We start from the raw sequence: 20,803 nt of genomic DNA on the forward strand, positions 1-20,803 counted from the left end.
GAGAGAGAGAGAGAGAGAGGAGCGCGCGGTGCGGGGAAAGCGGGTTAGCAGTGCCCCCGGGGCGTGTCAGCTCCGGCGCATGAGCAAACTCCCCGGTTGCCCGGGAAAAGTGGAACGCGCGAACAACGACCCGGCCTGCCTGACTGGATTTTTTTTTTAATATCCTCGACGGGTGAGTTGGCTGCGGTATACGGGCTGGATACAGCTAAAGGCGAGCATTAGGCAGCCACGAAATGGAAAAGGGGAAAAGGCTGACCAGAGCCCACACCGGAAGATGAAGATGTCTGTCATGTAGCGAACAGCGGCTGGACTGTCGACTGGGCCTTATGGGGGAAACATGGCGATCCAAAATGGCCGCCGGTGATATGCAATTCATGGAATTCTTTATTTAGGTTTCAAGTTCCTGGTTCACTCTAAAGGTCATGGTGAACGGGAGCGCGTCTGGATTGAGTGACACTTTTCAGTGTAGAGTCGAGGTGGTGTGTTGGAAGGGGGAAATGAGGTCTAAATAACAGATATATTTGCTTTACCTTTTCAAGTTGCGGTCAAAACATGTTGCTGATCATAACAGAACAGATCTCCCTACACTACAAGCCACGCAGGAATATGTTACAAACTTGTGGATCGCTGACTGTGGGTCAAAATAACACGTGCATTGCTGAAAATGTGAACATAATTTACATCCTCACTTAAAAAAAAATTACATGAAATTCACTAAGAGAAAAGTAAAACATGCCTTCGTTGCATCGCTTTTTAGCCATAGATAGCTAATGACGAAAAATGACCACTATCGTCTGCAGAACCGGCCTAGTGCCGAGAAGTGTGTGGTCAGCGCGCGGCGATTACGTAATAGCGCCACCGTCTGTCCGAAGCACAGCCGAGTGACCAAAGAACTGGTCAGCTGGCCTTGACCAGAACCCGATACCGTAACCATACACAACTACATTACATGTATTACAATGAGTGGACTTGTTGTGTTTTTGGTGTTTTCTACCGCATACACCGGGGCTCATTATGATTCTTCGAAAGTTGAAAGCTTCGATTCCCCAGAAAATAGATTTTCTTGCGATACGTATGCTCTTGAGATTTGACCCTGCTTTTGTAAAGGAATCAGAATGATTTGTGGGTGGAAACTGCATGGTTCAATGAGGAAAAACAATGTTGTTTACAGTTTCCTTTTTTCCCCAAAATTCCACGAACCACTGAACTGCATGCATGAGATAACAGTTAGTATTATTTGAAGAATTTGATCGACTTTCCAATCCAGCAAGTCACCAACAGGAATGACATCAAGCTAAGCCTTTAAGCCCTCAACCTTTACGCGACAGCTTGAAATTTTATCAAGTTCCCAAAACGTGCCCTGAAAAAAGATTTGAGAGATGTTATTTCATAAATAACGGCCAGTATTTTCGGGGGTAACCCAATTGGTTTAAGATTACCTCCCAACTCCCACTGAAAAGGAACAATTAAACAAATTGATGATGTTCCCCACTCGATTTCACACCGGAATGAATTATGCAAAAAGTGCCGTGCGCGAGTGCGCGACCCGCCCGTGCAGTCACGGCTAACGTAACAGCAACACATCGAGACAAAATAATTATTATGGGCCGAGCACAAAAAAAGATAAATTATTAACTGGACCCACTCGCTCACTTTGCCCCTCGGAAAACGTGTTGATTGATAGATCCATTATAAATTCGTATTAATATGTGATGCTTTGTTGCTCGGGTTTTTGGGGGTGTTTTTGTTTTGGACTAGACTACGTACGGTGGTTGGTAAGTGACAAACGGATGATTTGCTAATGGTTGACCATCCTGGTTGGAACAATCACTTTAGCAGATGAGGTGTAAACACTAATAAGATTTATCCTTGCAATCCTCATTTAAGCTGAATTTTTTTTTACAACTTGCCAAATATTAAAACATGAGTAGTACTAATGATTGAATAATTTATTCAGAGCATTTTAATTGCTAATCCAAATAATGTATGAGAAATATGAAGAATACAAATTGAAAACAAGAAATTAAAAAAAATTCAAAAATGTCAAAGAGGTTTCAAATTAGATAAAAATATAACTGACTTTAACAATATGGACAACAAAATTAGACTAAATTATAAGTGCTAACAAAGAAAGAAAACACATTTAATGATACTTTTATAAAGAAAATACATTTAATGATACTTTTGGATTAAAAAGAAGAAATTATGTTATGGATATAATTTATATCCACAACAGCGCCAATTACAAATTTGAAACTTATTTTTTTCCAAGAAATATGTTTTAAAGAAAGGTCACCAGAAAATATAAATATAAACTTGCTTTCCTGAAATGTTCTGATTTACATGACAAATTGCAGTTGTTTAAGTCTAGGAGGAACTTAGCCCTTCAAATTCAAGCCTGTCCTACTTAGAATATACATTGATCAGGTTACAATGCCTATGAATTCTCTTACACTTTTGTCTGCCTCAGTCCCCAAATCGGGGGAAATTTACTGAAAATAATACACGTCACCAGTTGCCCGCCTTTTAAATAGATCGCCGAGTAATCTGGGTCTGAGAGTGTCTGAATAAAAGCGGCAGAGACGAGCCTTTGTGCTGCTCCTTCTACCGATCGTGACATTGAGGAGAAAATAAGAAAATGGTTGGGTCATTCAACCTAGCCCCATAGTCCAATGTCGATGTACCTGTGCGCTATCATGAATAAGTAACAAGGGCTGCACTTTGCGGCCGCCGTAGCATTACTAATCGCACTGTATTTATAGCCTAGTTTCAGTCCGGTTTGAACTCCGTCTTCTCCGTAGAGAACCCCCGAGTCATCACTACATCACAAACACACAGACGTCGTGTACGCAGTCAGCTCCACATGTGCGCACCTACGTATGCAGCTATCACATTGTGGTCGGTGACTCCGTACGATTTGTACACACACACACCGTCTATCTCTCCGTTCCCCGGACAATTTTTTCCACCTCCACCCGACTCGGCTCAAGAAAACTCGGATTTTGTGGATTTGACAATCGGATCGGGAGCCTGGCTTCGTATAAAGGTAGGATAATTCTTACTTCGCGACACTTGGGTTGTTTCGGTGAAGATTTCGATGTTTGAGTATTTTTGTTTTTGGGTGGATCGGAGAGTTTTGTTTTGTTTTTTTGGTTTGGTTGGACCTCTGTATCGGCGGTTAATATTATGAATGTAGGCCACGGCGCTTGTTGGCCGTGCCGGGGTCGATGATCGCGGAGTACTGCCCTCCACAGAGTGCGCTCAGCTCCGCCGGTCTCGGGCTTTGCTCGCGGTGAGTTCACTGGAAACACTGTTCCTGTCTGCTCGAAACACACATCATCCTGCATGCTAGTGTAATAAATCGGGGAAAATTGCTCAAAGTCTCGGCCACGATCAAGGTGATTTCGAGCCCTGCTTCGTCAAAGACGGCGAAGAAGAAAAATTCATGAATTCTGTCGGATCGACCTCTGGAGCATTTTGACGATTTGCGAAAGGCGGCCGCATCGTTGTTTTTTTCAACCGACAGATTGTGATGAGAGAAACAACGGAACCGGTGAGAAATTGACAATGTGAAACAAAACCGTTTTCCCTCTTACATCATTTGCAAGTGTAATTGTTCAATTGATGCAACAGCTTGATCAAAGTTTCATCAGATCAGATTTTTGTTGTGAGTGTAGACGAAAATGTTCCGTGTTATCTCATTCATGATCGCGGGATAGTGGCGGATTTGTCCACCGTGTTTGCATCGCCTGAAAAATCGAAGTATCGTTTTACATTGGTCATTGGATCAACTTTGATTTCTCCCTGTTCGTCCGGATTTGGCATGAGAACCTGCCTTGCCGATGTAACAGCCGATCGAAAATACCTAACTCAGATCTAACATTTTATATTTCACAAGGTAAGAAGTATAAATCGCATGTATTTTGCCTGGAACTTACCAGTGAAAATGTACAATGTATATGATCAAACGGTACAGAAATTATTTCATACATTTTATATCTTAAAATTCATTTAGTTGGTATGTTAAAAAAAAATTGTTTCATGATCTACGCAGGAATTTGCACATGTCTGAATTTAATGTGTGGAATAATGAAGTCATTCCAAAGCCTTGAAATATTCATTTCTAACCTGCAGTGACCCAGAAATGCTGTACTTTTTGTTATAAATTTGTTTGTTTATATATTTAGCTTCTGCAGTTGCAGTCAGTGTTTGCTTGTAATGTGATAAGTTCCATGCCAGTTGGAGTCCGTGCCCTTTGCATTTCCAAACATCTGTGAGATCTGAGAGAAAAGTGGGTGGGAAAAAAAAGGAAGAAAAATACACCAACTGCTGTCTTCCTCAAAACGGAATATTGATTCATGTTCTTGGCTGATGCATAAGGTCACATAGGTGACTCTGGAGGCTTATTTTAGAACCTGTCGAAATGTGCCGGGTCCTAGGTTAACCCATTTTTTAAGATCCCAAATTTTGCGCTGAATTTCCAGAAAACCTTTCTCGGGGGAGTGCTGGGTTTAGCAATAGGAGTTAACATGGGTTTACATGGGTGCCCTAATCTGCCTGGTCAAAATTGAAAAGTGGCAAGAAGTTTAGATTGTGAACTTTGATAAGGTGGGTTATTTTTATCCTTTGTGACAGAGTAAACACTTAAAATTGCAGATTCAACCGCGGGTTCATGTGTAGGTCAGCTTTCTGATTCGTTTCACTCTTGTAACAAAAGTCAGGCCCTTGATAAGTGTTTTTCCATATTGTTTGGTCGTAAAATTGTAGTATTAGTATTACTCATCCGTTCAAGTGAAACTAAATTTCCAGAGTTTTGGAGACATTTCACTTTTCTGTATGGAATACATCAGATATGAATTGTTACATTATCTTAACTTCTGAAATTGTATGTTTCCAAATATTTGACAAATGTCAAGTGGATTCTTGTTCTCATTTTGAATTAACAAAGTCTACTCTCAATGTCAGGCATGCAACATTTCCTCGGATCTGCTGATTTCCTCTTTTTTTTTAGTTCTCATGAATGCCATTACAAATTGAAAAAAACTGTACAAAGTCTTGTGTGATTTGGAATTTCCTCGTTTTTTTCTAAATTCCCAGTTGCTTGCCTGTAATGTGACAGGATGGATTTGATGTTTTGGTGCAATTTTCCTACCAATGTATGTAATAAATGTGTTCATGGAGCAAGCCTTGAAACAAAATTTACATCACTTCAAATTTGGGAAATCACTGATGATGTTACATGTAACTGTCATTTCAGAGAGCCATAGTTAAGAATCCGCTCGTGCCGTCGTTCGGTCAGTCCCAGATAAACATTCTAATATATCCCGGGGTCAAGGCATTGTGATGAATAATTGAAGAACTGCCACCCTTCCCCAGACATGTTTTATTATCGAGGGCCGATTTTGCCCAGACGTGATTGCTTTGAACTTCGGGATGAAAAGAATTATCAAAAGCGGGCAGATGGGTTCTGCTATGGCGTTGGCGTTTATGATTGATGATGGTTGTAATGGAAGAAACTGTTCGCCCCTGCTCTTAAAAATTTTCAAATGTGGCAGGTCAGCCTGTTGCGCGTTAGACCGATATCAATTTGATTGAATCAGATATCAACTTATGCTGCAAAAGCCATTTGTACACAAACTCCGCATTGCTGTTTTAGTAAGCCGTTCCGCGATCCGCAGCCCTCTTCCGTTTATCATCACATTGTAAATTATGAATTTATGGACCGCACGAGAGAACATCTGCATAGTCGGCTAAGAACACAAATGGGAATGGCTTCCCGCTGAAAAATTTGCAAATGGTTTATGAAACAAGCAGCGTGTGGCGTGTGGTGTCGCTTTGACACAAAAGAATATGTTATGCATTCATGTTTTACGAGCTACATTTCACGTGTTCATGTAACTGTGAATTTCTGTCTCCTTTTTGGTAATTTGAGTATCAGTTATACATACCATACAGTCTGTGCTTTTTTCCCTCCTTCAAGTCATTTTATATATTTAACGCCCACTGTGATGAAATATTATCTTCTCTCACATAATAATATTATTATTAAGAATTTGCAATTCAGTCATTTTGTTTGCAGTGTTTTCTATTTTTCTTTGTAGATTAAGCATGAAAAAGTCTTTTAAATGATAATTAAACCCTACTTTTAATGCTCTTGGAAGGCAATTTGATAACCTATTCGACAAGCAGTCTTTAATGGAGTTGACCGACCGATACAAAATAGTTTGTTACATTTTTATCATCCACAGAAAACAGGTTTGTCGTATAAGAAGATGATTCACTTTCTTAGTATTAGTGCCCAGCTGAAAGTTCTAAGAATTCAAATGTTAAACAAATTTGATGGTTTCGCACTTCTGGTAACTTCCACCCACTTTTGTGTCAGCACAGGTTTCAGTGGGTGACTGCTGTCTATTAGGTTTATCCACAAAATTTAACGCTACATTTAGCTGGCAGGTAATTTTACTTTCTTTGCTCTTCAGCAGGTTCAAAGAAGACACAGTATGAAGCGCTGTTCAGTCGATATTGAGTTCCCAAACGGGACCTGTCTGGATTCCAAATCACCAAAGATGGATATTATCTGCAATAACAATAACAACAACGAGCCTGTTTTCAAGAAGCTCCCTCCCACCAAACGCTGGAGCGGTTTGTATAAAGGGGGCGAGGAGCGCCTGGCTATGTCCCCGCTGTCCAAGAGTCCCGGAAGAGATGAGGTGTTCATCTGCGAGGATTCGGTCATGGATGGGATCACCATGCACTGCCGCCCACCCCTACCCCCGCCACCATTACTGATGGTGTCCAATTTGATCCCACCGTCCCCATGCCAGACCATCGCATGCACAACCTCAGACAGTGGGTTTCTCCTGAAGACCAAACGCCCCTCACTTGGGGGTATGGACTCACCCATGTGTGCCATCAGCCCCTTCTCCGTCCTCTCCTCGCCCAGCTGCCAGCCCTCCCCCTCCCCCAGTCTTCCCACGCCAGGTGCATTCCTCCCGCCGTCGTTGCCCAGTGGCAACTTCCTGTTCCCGCCGTTCACTGCCGGCATCCCGTTCTCCTCGGCCGCCTCCTCGCGTTTCCCGTTCCCGCCGCAACTGCCGTTCCACCAGGCCCCCCAGTTCCTGCGGGAGGGAGAACTCAAGCTGCGCTCGCAGTCAGAGAGCGCCGTCTCAGGTTTGGACAGTCAGGGGCACAGCGAGGAGAGCAACTCGGACGAGGATGACTCGCTGATGCTCTGCAGCATCTGCTGCGACAAGGCCACAGGCTTGCACTACGGCATCATTACCTGCGAGGGTTGCAAGGGGTTCTTCAAGAGGACAGTCCAGAACAAACGGGTGTACACTTGCGTCGGCAGCGGGAACTGTGAAGTCACAAAGGCGCAGCGGAATCGCTGCCAGTTCTGCAGGTTTCAGAAATGCTTACAGATGGGCATGATGCTTGAAGGTGAGTCAACATTGAAATGTTCAGAGCTGTTTTGTTTAATGACATTTATGTTATTGAATTTTATGATTGAATTCTAATTTTGTTTGTCTTTTATCAACTGAGGAGATCCCGCCAATTGAAATCAGTGTTCAGCGAAAAGATGAAAGTTTTGATAATTGGGATTTTATCGAAAATGGTTTAAACTCAATGTATGGTGCTTTCGTTCCTTGAGGTTAAGTTCATGATCTATGTGTACATGTAAATTAACCCAATGTTTAATGACTTACATTCATCAGTTTATTATGTAAAAGTCAATTTATGCATACATATACAGAACAACAAAGCCTCTAGTTTACATATTTGACAAGAGTATGTATGGGTGCGTACCCTCACAATAAATTGCACAAATGAACAACATGAATCATGTTCATTTGTAAATCTCCTTAACAATGGTTTTCCTTCCCCCTCCCGTCCCCTCTCCCCCCCCCCCCCCCAATTTGTATTATTGTGGCTAATGCCCGAGTGACTTTTTGAACCCCCGCGCTTTTTGTGGCTGTTTTTTTTTTCTTTTTGGGCAAACTATCTAGGCTTGTTTGTCTGTTTGGGAAACATCTGTCAGGGCACACGAGACCTCAAAAAACCGAGTCAATGATTCATGTCAGTCGAGGCGGGCTGATCCCTGCCAATAAATAGGTCTCGGTTATTGCCTCCGCCGGCTCTCGTTTCCAACTCCAAATGCGATTCAAAGGCAAAAAAAAAACACTTTAAAAGAGAAGTAAAATGAACAACGTTGAGACTGTTTGTGGCTAAAATGATATAGTGACCTAATTATTTTTGGCTGCGTTTTCTTACAGTAACATCTACCTACCTCTTTTCAATTTACAAATTTACTTGATGACTTTAGCAGAAGAAAATTCCCCGAAGAGTTTAAACGATGTTTTTTTTCCTTCAAATGATACATAGTTTTTGTGTACATATATTGTTGCTCTGTTTACAATTTAGGTCTTTGTTTTTTCTTTTTGCGTTTCCACTCAAATTTACAGGATAAAATGTATGAAAGAGGCATCTGATTCAATATGCTAACACTATCACGGAAAAATGCTGCTGCGTGTTGAATCATTTTGTTTGAAAAAGTCCCTCACACTCGCAGCTTCCTTTAAAAAAAGAAAAATGTTAGCTTCACTTTGTACAGTATGGACACACTATCCGTTATACATGGGTGCTGGTAGTTTGCGTGAAACGTGAAAACATGACATGTTGAAAAGTCCACATTGATTTATTGTCTTTGTGCGGTTGGATAACACTGGTAAGTTGAGTATAGCGTGGGCTGCATGTGTGTATTTGTCTGTCATTAATAACTGAACAACACTGTACAAATCTTCTGAAGTCTTGGAATTTCCTGATTTTTTGGTCAAGAGTTTCTTTAGTGTCATGGTTGAGTTGAGTTTTTTTTCAAAGAGTTGGCTGAGTCATCCCTTTAACATGGGAGGCAAACTTATGCTCGTAATCATCATTGTTAATCAATATTTTGTTCAGTGTATAATCTGGAAAAAAAATTGTTTCGTTTTGGAAAACCCCTCATAAACTCTGTTTATTGTTGTTTTTATGTACATACATTTAGGGCTACACTTCGAAAATCCTGTTTTTCCTGATGGTGTTATTGTTGTTGTGTTGTTGTTTTGGCAAGAAACTGGCTCTAAAACCTAAACCATCTGAATATTCTCCTGGAAGTTTTTTCCATCCAGTGGTCCCGCCTTGCGTTTTCTTATCTCCAGTACTGTTCCTGACAACCATAAACCTTGTGTTGGCAACAAGAGGCGGTTCCCGTTCTTGGCCGCCAAGGCGGTCCAAGCTTTTTTCGGCTTCGGCTTCAAACAAAGTCTAACCTTGAGACATGTGTTGGGGCGTTGTACCTGGTTACCAGACACTCGCCTCTTACACGACAATGGTCAAGAGTACACAAAAGATTCAGATTATAGTCTGGCGTCCTTGGGCCTTGGTCATTTGAAAAACCCAGGGGGTTCTTTTGTACATGTATGTTATAAGTTCCTTCTATTTGTCCACAAAAGAAAAGACCTTGAAATTTTGTTGGTATTTCTTTTCAAGTTTTATCGAAGAATTTATTGCATAACTGATACCAACAACTGATCTGGTTCGGGGCCATTAATATTGAAATGCGTCATTGGGGTGTTAATGAGTAATGCTGCCAGTGGCTGCAAGGTAGTTGCTTGGTCGGAATTGATCGATGGAATGGAATTATTTGAAGGACTAGCTGTTTGTTCAGCAAAGCAGGAAGCATGACTTTGCTGGTATGCTGGGCTTGGGCTCCTTCATTTTTTCTTCAGGTGTAGATCTGTGTGAAGGTCACAGTACTATCAGCTAAAAGTCTAGATGCAACCACCTCTGCTGTTTTGTGCACACTGCGTCACTGACGCACAGATTTTTGCACGCATCTTCCCCTAAAATGGAACAGGTTCTTGCCTGAAATGAGAGGTTTTTTGACATTTTCAAACCATTTGGTACTGTAATGATTTTCCAAACAAATGTTGTTAGTAACCGTTCAAAAAATGATTCTGCTATGTCTTTGTTGTCGTAGCTGTATGTGTGTCGTTAATCGGCCAGTGACAAGGCATTGTCGAGGGTGTGGTTTTCAACACAATTTTTTTCCCTCCCTTTTTTTTCCCCCTTCAATTTTAACGCAAGTAATGCAAAATTAATCAGCCTCCACAAAGAGCCTCCATCAATCATGCACATTGCAGGATTATGATTAAATCTATTGCCATGACAATAAAACTTCCTAACTTTCAAACCTCGATATTTAATCCAGTTAAGATTTTTTTAAATGTTGCCTAGCCACACCCTGATTTTGAAAACCAAGCAGGAATTAACCCCCCCCCCAAGCCGGTGACATTGAAAATGGTATGACCCTACTTAGTTGCGCTCTGCTTTGTCAGACATGTTACATAACAGGGCATTAGTGACGTCCCTGAGCCAGTCTGGCTAAAGGCAATAAGCTCAGGCTGGCCAAGTAATCTTAAAATCATGTTTCTCTGAAAAAAAAACAACCCCAAAACAATTAGACTGTTTTACACCCCTTACACAGTTTGTACAAAACTCATTAAAGTACTTGTACATGTAAGTCTATGTATTTACTCTATTGCAGCACATCATAGTGATATTGAAAATTTTCCCTTAAAAATGTAAAAACACCATTTTTATATGTACATATTTCATCAGTAGAATGGGGAATTATAAGGTTATTGATGAACCTTACAATTTAAAAATGATTAATAAACACCACTTTATTTATCAACAACTCACAACTGATAAAAAAACCTTCTTTTTAAATAAATGTTATGTCATTTTCAACACGACTTGCCTCGTTCGTGAATTATATAAGAGGAAAGTGCATACAACTGGTCAACATATGGAGTTTTTTTTTTCCCGTCGTTACGGCTTGTTCAGAAAGCAATCGGATTTCAGCGACTATTTTTGTTGTTAAATAATTGAGTTTCTGACACATACGGTTGTTTGTTTCACTACTCTGCAGGCTAATTTAGGAATGAAATCCTTACGAGCTCAGAGTCAGACTTTTATTTTGGTTGGTATGTACATGTTTGGAGGAATAAAACACATCTCCATGGTACATGCATGCCAAGCTAGTGAAGGAAGAAATCAAAGAACCTGTGAGTGTAAAACCACATTTAAATAAAAGGTACAACAACATCAAAATGTTTAATAGATAAATAATAATATTAATGTGGTGCTTATATCTAGCGCTTTGTAGTAAAGGTGTCAAAGCACTTCACAATTACATGATCACCTGATGGAAAAATTAAAAAAATTGGTAGGACAATCCAACATCTGATGGTCATCGCTCGGCAAACCGGACTTTTCCTGCTGGCTGTTGTCCAGATTAATTTCTACATTCAGTCATGTGTGATGTCCTTTCTTTCTGTCTCCCTCTGGACAACGAATGACCACTGTAAATGCCATGGCCTTGTTTTCTTAATGACTTCTCTAGCTGGAAGCCAGTCAAAAGAGCTTTTGACTTCTGCAAGAAATTGAGGTCCTTTCTTTTCTTTTTTTTTGGTTGATTTTTTTTCTGATGAGAGTTTTTTTTTAATTGCATGTAGGTCACAGAAATCTAGGTTTGTGGGAGTATGAGCTCCGTGCACCAACAAAGAGGGCACCCTTTTACCTAGCAACAACGTCCCATTGGCGGGACATAAACATTTCGCTGGTTGACGCGCGCGCACCGTTCCTTGTATGTGACGCACGTACACCAGGATTTGTGCTATGTACACGCAGTAGCCGCGCTTCGCGGCAAAATATTGCAGTCAGGCAAGATGGCGTCGTTCGGTCACCCCTAACTGTACTTTCTTTGCCAGTGAGGGGGTACTTGTGAATGGAGTGGATTGCACAAGTCTTTCAGATGGATTTAAGGCAACTGTTTTGCTTAAGTACAGATTGTCCCAAAAGGACACTGATGACTTAATTCTTGGAGTTCTTATTGGATAGATTCTATTTTAAAATTTATACAGGTGACCCAGGTACACATTGCGTACGGCACATGCGCAAAAGTGGAATTGGTTACCCATAATGCCATACATTTCCTTCACTGTAGTTTGTGAAGGTTTGACCTCACCTAGTGCCTTACTATAGGGCATGCCATTTCAGCAAAGTGCTGATGTCTGGCACCTAGTCTTTATCACTCTCTAAATTCATTGTGATCTTTAATTAACCTACATGTACTGTCAAGGACCCTGACCATGTCTTTCAGAATAGGCAGCCTGGTCATTTATTAGTTTGAAAACAATCTCATTCTCAGCATTTTTCCCCCAGAAAACGTGATTCCCATTTTTAAGCAAAATCGTGTTGTTTTTTTCCCCTGCTTCCCTGAATTTCTTTATGGTGCAGTGTGGCGCACAACTCAACAATCCAGCCCATTGTGGTACGTGTATTTCTCCCTCAGACTTTTTGGGACCGATTGCATATTATCCATGTATTCTACATTGTACTTTTGTACAAGGGATCATTCCTGGACATAGAATGAGTCAAGATGGATTGTATTATAAGCCTCCTTTTTTTTTGCTGCCTTATTATTAGTTTGACCCTGTGGATTGTATGATTAATGTTTTGCTGGTAAAATGACCAAAAAAAATGGACATTTAGGAGATATCGATGCAGTGAGTTACGGTATGTGGAATATAAGCACAAACAGTCAAATTGTATAAAATCACTAGTGCACATGCAATACATTTTGTAAATTCCCGGAATATTCCTGCCGCCAAATCGATCGTTTTTAAAGATGAGCTATTTTTTGAAGATATTAGTTAACCCAGATATTTAAATTTGTTATATTTGTTGCCCTTGGTAAACCCAAGATATCCTTGTTGATTTTTTTTTTTACTTGAGGAAAGATATTTATAACTTGCAAAGTTTGATCTAGCGATAAGTGAATAGATAAAAAAAAATCTTTTTCCAAGATTTCATTCACCTAGAATGCTTGAACTGTCAAAAAGTCAAAAGGCCACCACTGTCGGGAGATAAATCGTTGTGATCTTGAAATATTGTTTCGGATCTTGTTTGTCACACCATTCATTCATGAAACACTTTATTTTATTTTTCTTCTTGAACTTTGATTGATGCAGTTTATATTGTAATCATACTAAGGACTTTTGTAAACAACATCAGTTTTTCCTTTAGTGAATATGCCTCTGTGTGATTTCATCTTTCCAAAGTTACAGTGTGTGGAATTATGTGTGTACATGTGTCTTCTGAACATATAAGTGTCACATACTGATTTCACAATGTGTATGTATGAACATTTGTACACATAGACATTGAATTTTTATGGTACAGATATTTAGCTCAGACAGATTTAGATTTTGGTTTGAGATTTAGTTTTAGGCACAGATACTAGTTTAGAGAACATTTTCTTTTGTCGTTTGTCGGAGAGATGTGTGTCACCGTTTTGAGATTTTAACATTAATTATGATTTTCTTGGCCTCGAAAACGAAACACGCCAAGTCTTTTTTATCTCATACATAGATGACAGGGTGTGCGGCTAGTCGCAGTTCAAAAGTGTAGTAGAACTCCATGGCGCTTCTCTGAACTCCTGCGTCGAACTTTGGCATTTCTTGTACATTTGAAAAATCAACAGTTACTGCATAAATAACGGCAAAAATACGAGCATTTTTTTCTTTGTTTACACTTGCATGTGGGTGAAGGTTACAGTAAAGGGCAGGGAGATAACGGTCGTACTTTGAAATGTACATACAAGTGCCAAATTGGTGGAAAAAAAATTGAACTTCCGAGCTGTGGCCTATGGTTGAACCGGTTGGAATAATGGCCACTGTTTGTTTAACAATCGAGCAGATGTGTAATCTTTAAAAAAAAAATTATGGAACAATTTCAATGCAGGATTTTGAGACAAATTTAGAATTAGAATAATAGGAGTTTACATTGCAAGATCCAGTGGCCAAAGAATGACCTCGGTGTGAAAAGATTTGCTAAATTTGGATCTTGGATCCAGACACAATTTGTCTTCTTTGCTGTTTTTCTGATTTTCCCTGATTTCAGCAATTTCGAAGAACCCCTTTTAAAATCTGGAATTCCCAAGGTTTTATCATAAAGGTGTGCTTACCTAAAAAAAAGAGTAGAACTAAAGAAATGGGTTTTGTAGGTAAATCCTCAGCGACCCTCAAAGTCAAACCCTCTGCTGATTATTTTGTGGATTTGTCATTTGCCCCAATCCCACCCCTGTTTGACTCATATTTGTTGTTAAATATTATTTTTGGCATCACCATCGGCATTCTTTTCGCAAGTATCATTACAGCTTTATGCAACTCAGCTACATTTGTAAATTTTATAGGTTCTTCAGATTGACATATATTCAGGTATGGGTAAGACAATTCAAAGTTAGTGTTTTCGAGACTGTCGATATACACTACTAGAACTTGCATTTTTACCTCGGTAAACGGGAATGAGACTTTTACGGACTTGTCTACTTGTCAGTTTGGAATGGTCAAGTTACGTGCAGCATGGAGTCCCCAAATTCATATTACGCACTTTGATTTTTCCAAGTAAATGGTTGTTGTATGTCGTGGCCCCCATCTGTGAAATAGCTCTTCATTTGTAGGCACAGCAGATTCCCCCAATCAAAATGCATTTTGTCCCATGCCGACCAATTAATAACAAAACACATCAGAGCCAGTCCACAGCCTAAAAGTCATGGGTTGAAAGAATTTGCGTCCAAAAAAGGGGGACAGTAACGCGACTAGAAGAGGGGGGTTGTACCTTGTTGGGCCGGTTGGGGGCATGGGGGAGGGGGAACTGCCTCCCCCAGGGTCTGTTTCACCTTGCTCAAAATTAAAAGAAGACAAAACTCTTTCTTAAAACCCATAAAGTGCCCTTGCAGCAAATGAGACATTAAAGTGCCTCCCTTCCCCCTCCCTACTAATTTGACAACAGGTACTACTAGTACTGAGAGGGGGTACTCTTCTGACAAGGTGATGCACGCTGTAAATGTCTTTCAAAGGAAGGGATCAAACCTTTCAGCTTTGTCTTAGGTTGTACGTGTATCCTTGGATCTAAATGTAACTTGTTTTGCCAAAATCACCTCGACGAATATTCCTCTTGACATTCAGGTGTTCCTTGGCAGTTAATTGCTCTTTTCCCACCAGACCCTGGAAAATTGAGTGAGCCAAAAGCAAGTGACTGACCACTGCCCATTGGTCAGTTTCCTCCGCTGACCAAGCCTGCCAGCCGCAGGTAGGCTGGGCCCTCACAAGGCCGGCTTGTGTAGCCGAGAAGTCTGCAGCAAGTGATTAATAATGTACCGAGTCCTGCACCTGCCTCTAAGAGATTGTCTTCGGCCTTGCTTTCGTTTCTTTAACTCAAAGGATCTTCCTCTGTAAGATGTGAAGATTTGAGAGAGCGAGAGAAAGGGGGGGGGGGGTGGGAGGACAGGGATGATGTTGGGGAAGGCGGGAGTCAGATGATGGAGTGAGATGAGAGGTAATGTGAGGATTCACTGAATTCGGGTTTAGGGGCATATATGCGCACCTCTTTTCAGCATTTGAAGAAAAAAAAACTTGGTTTCCGGAATTTCCCTGCAGAGTATTTTGTTCGTCCAAACTGCTTGCACTGTTTTATTTGTTTACATGGTACGTTCGCAAAACAAAAAAGGGTGGTCAAATAGTCGAAAGGATGTCTAAAAGATGTTTGGACACCCAACAGGCTACAACCTTGATTTCTTGCATGGAGAAAATTTGAAAGTCCTTAATCTTTGTCCAAACGTGGTCGCAGAGTTAAACTTGTCTGCACGTCTCCCCAGCCCCAGTGTACGTGTCTTGACGTAGCTGAAGATCCACCGTGCACATTGGCAGTGTCCTTAATACAGACACAACAACCGATTTGGGCATTTCATTTCTACTTTTAGACTGGACAATTCACCTTTTGTTAATTGCTGAAAGCCTGTCGCATCGAGTGGGTCCAATTATTGAGACCTTCGTGTGGAAATGCCGATTTATTTTTTAACCATTAGTGCTTGTAGTTTAATCAAGACGATCAAAATGACTTCCAAAAAAAGAAACAAAAGCATTGAAAGACTTCTAATGTGATTCCTTTCAGGTTCTGCTATAGCAATAGGTTCTGTTTTCCCTCTTAATTGGAGAAAACAAGAAGGAAACAAAATGTCCCACTGGCATACCCCTACTCCCCCCCCCCCCCCTTCCCAAGGATCCCAGGTACAAGTAGTTTCCAGGGTGTTACATAACATTTGTCAGCCGACTCTTTTGCTGACGCAGAGAGTGACATTGAAAATAAAAATACAATCCTGGCCTGACAGAGCCAGGTGTTGTATTGATAGCCGATGCTGGTTTTTAATTGGCCAACGTGATGTATTGATAGCTGATGATGCTGGTTTTTGATTGGCCAACGGGCAGGGAGTGGTCAGACAGACTTGCTTTTGTGGTACAGGTGAACAGGCAGAAATTCTTCTGAACCACAGCATTCTTCTTGGAAGTGAGCCAACTTTATTTTTGAGGGCAATAGATGTTTTCCAGGAATATCAAACTCTGAATATAGTGTGAAGTATGTTTACAACCTTGTCATCCCTTTTGTTTAATTCAACGTGGCACATTGTCGTACATGTATCTCTTTGTGAAACTAAAAAGTGCACTTTATTGTCTATTATGAGGCAGCAATTTTTTTATGGCATGAACAGTGATCTTTATCCCCCCCCCCCCATTTGTTTTGTTTTGTTTAGTAACAGGCTTGCTCGCTTGGGATTCATGTTCTTTCTTTGTGGCCAACCAACAGATTCACAAAATCTTTGTGGATGACCCTTTCTTTGGGAGTGGGGGGAGTCTTTGGGGGGGGGGGGGAAGAGAGGACATATTTTAGGGGTGGGAGAGTGCACTTCATGTGGGCAATCTCTCCATTGTTGAGGTACACAAAGCTATTTCTGGAGAGAGTTGTATTAAAATTCCCCACGGTGAATCAGACGGAAAAAAAACCCAGCCAATCAAGACAAAAGCACAATAAACACTTTCCAAAATTAAACTAAAAACATTTTTTAGAATGTTGCCGTTGTGGTGTTCTGACAACTAAATCCCCCCCTCGTAAATCCATCATTCCATTGATGTCAACAGACCTTGTAACACTATGCAAGCACAGTGTAACCCTGTTACATGATCTTGGCTATAACCATGAGATACCATGTTTGCCATATTTTCCTTGGTTTCAAGGGCTCTGGTGTTTTTTGCCCAAACTATCCTTGACCAATAAGAGGCGGACTCCTGCTGTTGATCGATGGTCATTGGTCAATTCAAGGACCATTGTATGCAGGGGACATAACATATGGTATTATTTACATCTGTCCTGGGGGTGCAATGAGACTTTCATGGTCCCAGTTTTGCTTTGTTCTGGGGTTTGGGTTTTGTGTTTGCTTTTTTGTTTTGGTGCCTTGAACCTTGTTCCAAAAACTCTGGGGAACTTACACCTGTACAAACCATATCCTCTAGATATACCCCCCCCCAAAAAAATAGATCAAACACAAAATGGAACGAAAACAAAGACACAAACATTGCAGTTTTCTGAACAAATAGGAATGAAAACACGCCAAAAGAAAGTGAAAAACTGCAACAGAATTTAGGAGAACACTTTATCTCCCTTCCCTCAGGATTAAAAGTACATTGCGTGCCTTGCTTGAATTGGATCCATCTTCAAACTGAAAATGACGTGAACAGTTTCAAAAACGCATGAAATATTTGACTCATCTTTGATTAGCAGAGCTGTTTCCGCAACTATATGAAGGAAAGGGAAGGGGTTGTTTTTGTCAGAATAATTTGTGAGTTTTATTATCAAATTATGTTCTTGAAAGAAAACTTGAAATGAAAAATAACAAAAGCCTAAATCCCATTTATACATGTACATTTTACGTAGGTTAAACATTTACCCACCCCCTCTCCTTTGCCCACGCTTAGTTTTTCCAGAGGTTAATATTTTGCTGTTTAATACAAATCATTAACTCTGCCTTTCAAGGTTGAAAAATTATCTCTGGGAACCTTGTAACTACAGGGCCGGAAATTCTAGTAGACCTTGAGATCTCTCTTCTTTTTCTCACTCTTTCGTGATCTGTTTTAATAATATTCCGGCAATCGACCCTTCCTGCCAGGAACAATCTTTTATCTCAGGGGGAAAAAATCCTTGTGCTCTAATTATCTTGCAATTATTACCCAGATGGCCATGTTGGTTGGTTGGTATCCTGCATCAGGTCAGTGATCTGTGTGCGGTTGGGATGAAGGTCGCCAGTTTGGCCAACTGGCCTGGATCCGTCCTTGGGCATCTGTCCACTGTCCAACCGCTATTCACTCATTTTTGCATAATTTGTGTAGGCCTAGGCATGTTAATATGGAAAGTTTTTTAAATTTTACCAACTTTGATACCAGTAATTGTCATGCTTTTTCTGTGTGGTAGTAAAATTGCTGGCATTCACTGAAGTCATTAATGATATATTTGGCCTCAAATGTTTCATACAAATGGAATTCAGCATCATTAAAGAACGATTTCCTTTGTGTGTTCTTGATTGATTCACTTGATTAGAGGTCCTGCTTCATTTGTGCGTTTGTTGTGAGTGGGTGGTACGAATAATGTGCTGTGGGCGGGTTTTAATGGATTGCATTCATGGGGTTGTCCCCTGCTATCTGAATTTTGAAAAACAAACAAAGGTGTTTTGTCCCGTTTCAGATAGGGAAGGAAATAAAAAACCTTCATCAAATGGTTATGAAACGTTTACCTTGTGCATTTGTCAACAAGGTGATAAAATGCAGTCAGGTGTGAACAAAGGTAGTCTGCATTATTGAGGTAGTCAGCAGATCAGCTAAAAACCCTGATTTGGGTCCATGAAATAAACTACAGAAAAGGCCTAATTCTAAAGTTCACTTACTCTGACAGTACTTTCCCTCTTTTGATCTAAAGACTTTTAACCTAAAAAATATATATAATGGGACAGGTTCGTGACTGCAAAAAAAAGAAGAAAATGTTAAGAACACGTACACATGTACACACCCACTGGTATGCTTCAAGTGTTGTTACGGTATATCGTTTCAACTGACCGTCATCCAAATCATTGGTTAGACCATGAATCAGAACATAGATAAGACCATGATTCAAACTTTACTTGATACCTTTAGCCACATCATAGAAAGAATTTCAAACCACGGATCAATCCAAACCAAAGAACATTTACCATGATTCAAACCATAGATAAGACCATAAATTATACCACAAGACCATGGTTCTGCATGCAGTGATGAGGTATCAGTAGTGTTTACACCATGGGGGTGGCTGCAAGGATGGAGACCATAAATTCACTTTAATGACTTTGTCCTCATCAGGTGACCACACAACAAACCATAGATAAGACCATTATCTTGCTTGTGGTAAAAATACCATCCTCAGGAACTTCACATGTTGCACCTGTTTGGGAGGATAATTCACTTTGATGAGTTTGTCCTCATGAGGTGACCACAGATACATAGCAAACCATAGGTGAAACCATAGCCCAAACCATGCTCTGTGATGATACCATGGCATGGCACTACTACACTGCTTTTTGCTGTACTTTTTTTATATTACACTGACACCATACATATACTGTACACATCAAATGCTCCAACTATGCTGACAGACCATTTTTGTTTCTTCCAAAAACTTCTTCCTTTTCAATCAGAAATATGCATTTTGGCCATTATTTTGATAAAAAAAGGAGTTGCACATGGATATTGGTAGTTCCATCATGGCAGAAGGAGTAGGCGCACTCCATGCCTAAATTTGCATTTGAAGCCATTCAGAATTTGTACTCTCTCCCCAATTAAAAGGGGGAGGTATTTTCCCTGTTGGAACTTTGTTTAGTAGAATGCTGCTGTAAGCAAGAAAAACAACAGAATTGAGACATTCACAGTTAGAGTACACGTATGTTTTTCTGTGAACATGCAAGTTACGCTTTTCCTCTTCAGGGGAAACGTTCGACAGGAAATATCAGGAATAAACAAACCTACTGAAAAAGGATGTTGTTGCTTTGCTCTTTATCCCCAGCGTACTCTTACAGTTACAATTATTCAGCTTTGTTTCGCAGGATTGTTTTTTTTCTTCTGTTTCCCGGGAAAATGAGGTGGGCGACCCACTGACTGACCCAAACAGGATGGGTAGTGATTAAGGCAAAACGAACTACACAGACTCACAGAACTATAAACAACTCTTTTCTGAATTCCCATCCAGGGTTCGATTTTACATTAAAAAGTCAGCAGAAGCAACAATCTAAGTGGTTTTTTTGTGTGTCTCTGCTGTCAATTCCTCTCAGCTATGACAATTCTTCTTTGAAATGTTTCGAACCAACAACAAAACTGTCTGGTAGTCTGATAATACACTGTAGTTAGAACTGGTACAATGGACATTTGATTGAAGTGGGGAATTTATGTTTAGAAGAAGCATTCTTCAATTGCATAACATCTAAAAGAAACTTTGTCCTTACGAGGTGAGCTTTCTGCAGCCCCCTCCCAAGCATCTTCTAGTACTAGGAATTATTCTCCCCAGCCCCCCCCCCCCTTTCTTCCTTTCTTGAGTTAATTAGCTAGGGGTCCTTGGGCACAATAAAGCCTTGGGCTTGTCTGTATAATCTATGCATTATGCAAGTAGTTTTTTTTTTTTCATTTGGCCCTGGATAGTCCATTTGCCTGCAACACAAAGTAGCCCATGGTCCTGCGACCAGATGGCCTTGCTGTCCAGACTATTGTGTCCATAATGATTACTGGCTGTCTGGACTAAGCTGTTTGGCCGGCTCAAGGCCGAGTGACCATGAGTAACAGACTGGACA

At 40.5% G+C, this 20,803-nt stretch overlaps 1 protein-coding gene across 1 annotated transcript in view; it reads left to right on the top strand.

The window, feature by feature from the left end:
* Window positions 1-3,055: 3,055 nt before the first annotated feature.
* LOC119734244 (hormone receptor 4-like) overlaps window positions 3,056-20,803 on the top strand; it is a 33,828-nt gene continuing 16,080 nt past the window's right edge. The window contains 2 exon segments of the mRNA XM_038207619.1: window positions 3,056-3,553; window positions 6,483-7,440. Of these exon segments, the coding sequence (XP_038063547.1) occupies window positions 3,533-3,553; window positions 6,483-7,440 (979 nt within the window). The 5' untranslated portion in view covers window positions 3,056-3,532.

This window comes from Patiria miniata, unplaced genomic scaffold, assembly GCF_015706575.1.
Source record: "Patiria miniata isolate m_02_andy unplaced genomic scaffold, ASM1570657v1 HiC_scaffold_27, whole genome shotgun sequence".
In the NCBI taxonomy this organism is placed as follows: Eukaryota; Metazoa; Echinodermata; class Asteroidea; order Valvatida; family Asterinidae; genus Patiria; species Patiria miniata.